General features: G+C 37.9%; 1 protein-coding gene across 1 annotated transcript; it reads right to left on the bottom strand.

Annotated features, from left to right (window-relative positions):
* Nucleotides 1–501: 501 nt before the first annotated feature.
* Nucleotides 502–5,749, bottom strand: LOC113223109 (liprin-alpha-4-like; the record flags this gene model as incomplete). Its single annotated transcript, XM_026452680.1, has 2 exons — nt 502–964; nt 5,668–5,749. Coding segments are annotated over 2 exons (388 nt in total), but the record flags the coding sequence as incomplete, so codon positions are not given.
* Between the last annotated feature and the right edge of the window lie 1,644 nt (nt 5,750–7,393).

The following is a 7,393-nucleotide window of genomic DNA, read 5'->3' as shown; positions in this document are numbered from 1 at the left end:
GAGATTTCTCAAAGAACTAAAAATAGAACAAGCATTCAACTAAGCAATGTCACTACTCAGTGCCTACCCAAAGGAAAAGAAATTGTTATATCAAAATAAAGCCTGCACTCATGTCTTTATCCCAACAGTGATCATAATAGCAAAGTCACAGAATTAATCTAAGTGTCCATCAGTGGATGACTGGATAAAGAAAATATATGTAAACACCATGGAATACTATGCAGTCATAAAAAATAATAAACTAACGTCTTTTGTAGCGACATAAATGTAACCGGAGACCATTATCCCAAGTGAAATAACTTAGACACAAATATTAAATTAAAAATATTAAAACTAAAAAAAAGTAAAGTAGTCACTTAAGCCTTGCATCTTCAGTAAGCACTAATGCTTATATCTTATCTCCTGAGAAATTACCTGGGTGAAAGAGAAAGGAAGGAAGGAAGGGAGGAAGGGAGGGAGGGAGGGAAGGAAGGAAGAACTTAAAAAGAGTACGCTGAAGGTCTTGTTGCTTGGAAGAAAAACGTAAACTTTAGATGCTAGCTCAAAAGTCTGCTATGCTAGCTTTCAAGTCTGATATGAATCACAGCTCCTCATTTGAAAACCTATTAAAAAGAGCAGCAAGTTTAATAAAGAGCAAGCTAAATCTCTTGAGAATAATTCAAGCTGACATTGAAATGTGTGCTGTCACAATTTTGCTCTGTAGACTTAGACACGCTGCTATTTGCCCAGCATTGGGGAAGGGGAGGAGCACAAACCGACTCACAGTTCGAGATGTTGGAGGAGCGGAAGGACTTGTTAGGGAAACCATCTCCTGGATTGCTAATCGGAGTTTTAAGCGATGCAGTGGATTGCTGATTCCAATTTCTCTCTGGATCTCAGTGTCAGATAAAGCAGACATGATGGCACCACTCTTCACGTTGGCTCGGCAGGCTGCAACGTACCACGCAGGCATTCCCAACCAAAGCTGTTAGATAGGAAAAAATGCATTAACAAATTATAATAATAGTTGTCATTTTAGTGTCTCATATGCCAGGAATTATTTTATGTATTTTACATACGTGACCTCATCCCATAAGATAAAATGTTACCATTATTTTCCCCAGAGGAGATAGATGCACAAAGAAATTAAATGATGTATTTAAAAACAACAGCAAGGTAGTGATAGAAACAAGATTTGAAATTGAGAAATGCTAGCTCCAGAGACTATTTTAACTAGTGATAAAATGATTGCTGCATGGCACCAAGTTCCCCTTTGTATGTAGGGACTAGAACGGCTACAAGCCCCATTTGATAAGGGACTCAATTAATGTTTGTTTAATGAGTGGCTTCAATTTATAATGCTCCTTTGAAATTCTGAGTGAAGAGAAATTCTGTCACAGAAAGAGACAGCTGTGCCATAGCCAGCCATGTGATTTTGATCAAAACATGCAGTGTAGCTAAGCCACATTTCCACCTACCTTCCTATACCATGTGAAAGATGTGTGAACTTAATTAGATGCTATATATGAAAATGCCTTTTGGAGAGTGAAATGATGTACTAAGAAAGAAGTTAAAATTCAAATCATCGAAAAACTAAAGAAAGTAACAAAATTAATAATGCATCAGAAATTAGAGATTTTAAGGCTAGGCACAGTGGCTCATGCCTGTAATCCCAGCACTTTGGGAGGCTGAGGTGGAAGGATCACTAGAGGTCAGGAATTTGAGACCAGCCTGGCCAACATGGTGAAACATCATCTCCACTAAAAATACAAAAATTAGCTGGGCATGATGGCGGGTGCCTATAATTCCAGCTACTTGGGAGGCTGAGGCAGGAGAATCACTTGAAACTGAGCGGCAGAGGTTGCAGTGAGCTGAGATCAGGCCTTTGCACTCCAGCCTGGGGACAGAATGAGACTCTGCCTGAAAAGAGGAGAGGAGAGGAGAGCGGAGGGGAGGAGAGGGGAGGGGAGGGGACGGGAGGGGAGGGGAACAACAAACAAAAAGGCCAGGAGTGGTGACTCACGCCCGTAATCCTAGCACTTTGGGAGGCTGAGATGGCTGGATTGCCTGAGCTCAGGAGTTCGAGACCAGCCTGGGCAACAGGGTGAAACCCTGTATCTACTAAAATTTAAAAAAAAAAAAAAAAAAAAAAAATCGGCCGGGCATGGTGGCTGGTGCCTGTAATTCCAGTTAGGTGGAAGGCTGAGGCAAGAGAATTGCTTAAACCCGGGAGGCAGAGGTTACGGTGAGCCAAGACTGCCACTGCAATCCAGCCTAGGGAACAAAGTGAAACTGTCTCAAAAAAAAGAAAAAGAAAAGAAAAGAAATTAGATATTTTGATTTTTTAACTTTGCTGTGAGACTCTTGAAAGACAATTAAACCAGTATTTCTATGAACACAGCACAGGTCTGGTGCACCCTTAAGCGCTGTGTGAATGCCAATCACAGGCATTATATTTCAGCACCTGAATAACATCACTTAAAGCAGGAATATTCTTCTGTTTTCCCCCATAATTAGTTATGAGTAAGAAGCACAAAACACAATAAAAATGTAGCAGTTTATATATTTGTTTTTGAATGTCCAAAAGATTGGTTGATGTTTTCTTGATGTTTGTTGAAATAAATAGGTTGAACAAAGGAGAGAATTGTGACAGTGAAAACAAGTAAGTGAGATAAAGAAGAAAAACTATAAATCAGCAAAATACAGTGCCAAGAGCTCTAGACCACAAATCAGAAGACGTGAGCCCTAATTCCTTTCCGGTCTCATTGGTGAGTCATGTAACCCATTTAAACCTCAGCCATATTTTCCTCATTTGTAAAATGAAGGAATCAAGCTTGATTATTTCTGAGGCATCGTGATAGCTGTCAAAATGATCTCTACCTCTTGATATCCATTCCCTTCTATAATCTCCTTCCTTTGGAGGTTGGCTTGGCCCAGTGATTTATTTCTAATAAATATCTGATGATAAAAGTGATAGGATGTCGCTTTCCAGTTTAGGCAATAAAAAAACTATGGCTTCATTCTTGCTAGTCCCCTTCTGCTCTCTTTCCCTCTGAGCTCTCACTCTGGAGCAAGTCAGATCTCAGTAGCCTTATGGAGAGTCCCATATGACAAGGAACTAATGTTTCTGGCCAACAGCCATCAGGAAACTGAATCATGACCCTGACCACATAAATGAGCATGGAAGTGGATTCTCCCCAAGTCCAGCCTTGAGATGACTGCTGTCCTGACTGATACCTTGATTGCAGTCCTGTGAGAGACTCTGAGCAGAGGCCATTGCAAAGCTATTCCCAGACTCCTGACCCATAGAAGTCATGAGATCATGAATGCCAAATTTGGGGGTAATTTGTAAACAGCAATAGATAACCAGTACAAACATCCTTTTAGTTTAAAAATTCTACAATATTTAAAGAATATTTCTCTCTTTTGAAAAAAAAAATGCCAACAAACGAAACTTTTTGAGTCAGTGTGGACTGGGTTGTGATAGTGAAAGAGAAAATAAGGGGAAGATCTAAGTACAGTGCGTGACTGTACAGATTATGCTTTCTTCCAGTGGGTTAGGCACAAATAATTGACCTTGACGGGTACATTATATATGATGGAAGATAGGACTTAACTATTTAGTTTATAAACTCAAACTGTTCAAAATAACTAATATCTAAACATGTCTTCTTTGGACCCTAATGATTTTTTTACCCTTGTCTTCTAAGATATTTGAATTTCCACACAAGTTAACATCACCCAGATGCCTGCCAATACATTGTTACCAATGTCATCCATAATTAGACCTTTAAGAGTCTTTGATGTAGATAAATGGCGTGTGAAGCATGGAATTCTCGCCTACACAAAATTCTTAACAGGCTGTGCACTCAAGGAGGAGTGAAAGGAGATGAAGTTAAAGCTTTCATTCATTGGATCACTCAGCTCATTCATCTTGTTTATTCCATTTCATAATTTAAGTTGCATTAGGAATCACATTATAGGCAATTTCTATGTACTCAGAACAGGTTTAATTAGCACAAACTTCACTGTCTGTCATCTCCTATCACCTTAATGTCAGTAAGTCTGTTTTTTTTTTTTTTCTTTTTATCTGAAGGATTTGTTCGTCGCTTGCCAAAACAGCAGCTAACTCTTTGTCAAACTGCAGCTCATTTTATCGGAGCAAAAACCGAACAAAGAACTGCTATCATTTCTGAGGTGTGATTTCTTAAGCATTTTGTCTTGTGATTGATTTTTTAAATATAGTAATTTTAAAGACACGGTTGAAAGAAGCAGTTCTGATCGCTAATATCTGATGGCTAATATGCTAAATTTCCCTATCTCATGTGAAAGAATAAAGTAAAAGCAAAATACAGGTATTTTTCATTCAGTCCAAGGAAAAATACAAAGCATGTTTCTAGATATATCTATGTAAGTCTATTTTTAAAACTAAAATGGGCTTTAATGTTTTGTTATTGATTATTTACTTAGCTCTAGCTATAATAAAATGAAGATAGATAATTTTATAATCCAAGACCATTTGAAACACCGTGTATAATTACCTCTGTCAGGCAAGGAAAACCTGGATTCTTCTTTGCCCTGACACAGGCATATCCTAGCAGCCACTAGCAGCTCACAGAGAGAACTGAATAGAAGGGGCAGTGAACACTACTGTTAAGTGACACAAAAGAGCCCTTTGCAGTCAAATATGTAGTTTCCTCAATGTCAGAGTCGGCTTCTGCTGCCTTCCACCCTGTTCACATATTCCCTTATTTTTCCAGAACACTATGTTGTACAGGAAATGCTAAAAAAAAAAAAAAAAAAAAAAACAGTTCTTCTTTTATTGTAGCATTCAGTTTGGACACATAAGGGAATAAGGGGTAAGTCTTCTGTTTTATCCCAAGTGTCTAAAACTAGCTGGTTCCTAGGCTTTAGGGAATTAGGTTCAGGAATTAAATTATAGGCAAAGGAATGTCTCTTGGTGTATCTAGGTGATCTTACTCTCTTGGATTACAGAAGTGTTGAATATGGAGAGGGTCTTCTCTGTAACCTGCTAATGAGAAAGGACCCTGGCGTAATGGATGTGAATGGACGTATTCTTGCAACAATAAAATTTTGTTTCTTCTCCCCCGGGTGCGGTGGTTCAGGCCTGTAATCCCAGAACTTTGGGAGGCCGAGGTGGGCGGATCACGAGGTCAGGAGATTGAGACCATCCTGGCTAACACAGTGAAACCCCGTCTCTACTGAAAATACAAAAAAAAAAAAAAAAAAAAAATTTAGCCGGGCGTGGTGGCGGGCGCCTGTAGTCCCAGCTACTCAGGAGGCTGAGGCAGGAGAATGGCCTGAACCAGGGAGGCAGAGCTTGCAGTGAGCCGAGGTCTCGCCAATGCACTCCAGCCTGGGTGACAGAGGGTGACTCCGTGTCAAAAAAAAAAAAAAAAAAAAACGTTTCTTCTCTTGCTCTAGAAATGAAGAGGGTGTGATTTAGAGACACTTCCTTTTATCCCACTGCATGCTTTCTTCTGCTACAATCACAAAAATGTGTCAGAGTAAAATCACAAACTTATTCCTTAGTAAGCAAATAGTCCCTTATGAGTAAATCCAGACTAAGGGGGTGCTGTGATTTCAGAAACTTGCCTTCACCTGTCTCAAAAAAACTATCAACTTAGTAGTGATTGATTTAAGGGCCTCCTGGTTTCATTCTCTTACCTCTAGCCATGCGACCACAGTCGGCCCATCCCACTGGGCAAAAGGTAATCCCTTTCTCCGAGCTTCCTCAAGAAGTTCATGCCTGAAGTATACAGCAAAGATTATTAGTCAGGTATATGGAAAAATATGACTGTGATTATTTTTAATGATAATATTTTAAAACAACCAATCATTCTTTACAAGATTTTTTATGATACTATATAGAATAACAGAATTCCTTTTTCCTTTGAGTAATACACACACATCATCCATTGATTTTATTAGGAATGAAGCATTGACATAGAAAAGTAATTTTCCCCAACATTTATTTATGAAAATTAGAACATTAAGCGCTAATGGAATTAGAAGTGGAATTATATTATCAGCAAATATCTTATTCCTTCAATGAGAAAATGACCCAAATGTTCATATTCAAGTATGCATTATGGGATCTAAATGTGGCTTCGTCCATCTGCCCTGCTCTCTTTGCCTTACTATCTCCATGGCAAAGAAAATGCTTACATAGACAGGCAGAAGATAAATTTGGTCCTTTTAGTCACATTCTAGTGATGTGGTTGATTTTAGTATGCCCTATAGGTCCATGGGTCTATCTTAGGAGTTACTTGTCTGGACTATGAAACTACATCTCATTTGGAGAAAACTCCAAGGTAAATTGATTTCTAACACTCGAAAGCAATGTAAGGTGTTAAATTCAATGGTACACTGGTTTTTATCTATAATCACTACTGTTTTAATGAAATTAAAATAGCTTAGTAACAATAAATGGTTGTTTTGATAACAAAAAGATGCAAAAGAACCCTGAAAAATGCATCTATAATTTCACTGACTCTTACTGATTTTTAGAATTGACATCCACTTACAAAACAAATTCGAGATCACTCATTACTGAGATAGTAGCTATGTGCTTTCATTGAAACTTAAATTGATATACACTTGGCAGGACTATGTTGGAAAATACATTCTCTGTACTTTAGTATGCCTTGATCTTACACACAGATGATAAAAACATGGTATAATAATTGTTTTATTTTGAATGTGTGTGTTTTATGCTTAGGAATATTTCATGAAAATCATTTTTGAACCCCCAAATGGATAATTTGATTATTTTCTGCTATTAATCAATTAGTTACTTACTGTGGTAGACTATATTAATACATTAAGATATATAATGAATAAAATGCCTTTCAACACAGGATTTTCTGTGTTTGTAATAGAGGCTACCAAAAATGCATTAAAAAAACCCAAAGGGCAAACTACAAATTTAAGTTATAGTGGCTGAAGAGACATAAATCAACTGCCGTTTCATTTGAGGGGACAGAAGTGTTAAGGTCTGCGTGTAAGCTATTCAGCACCTGGGAAAGGGAACAGTGATACCCGTGCTTTGAATCTAAAAATGTAGAGGCACTTCCTCACCTGGCTTGCTCTATCATCCCTCATTCCCTCAGGTCTCCCAGTGACATTCCTTTACTGAAAACCAGTTTCAAATAGCTTAGCCTCACTGTGACAGATATATTTATAGAAATTGATTGAAGGATCAAAAAAAAAAAAAACCTATTAGGTATTTATTGAACACCTGTTGTGGACTGAGACTTGTGTTTGGTGCCGAAAATAGATATGGGTCTAATTTCCCAGGATATCCCCTGTTAGATGGACAAAACAAATACTTGAAACTGTCCGAAAATACAATACAATACAATACAATACAATACAATACAATACAATACAA

This window comes from Piliocolobus tephrosceles, unplaced genomic scaffold, assembly GCF_002776525.5.
Source record: "Piliocolobus tephrosceles isolate RC106 unplaced genomic scaffold, ASM277652v3 unscaffolded_38810, whole genome shotgun sequence".
In the NCBI taxonomy this organism is placed as follows: domain Eukaryota; kingdom Metazoa; phylum Chordata; class Mammalia; order Primates; family Cercopithecidae; genus Piliocolobus; species Piliocolobus tephrosceles.
Note: the sequence above shows the minus strand (reverse complement) of the source record. Positions and strands in the feature narration are given on the sequence as shown.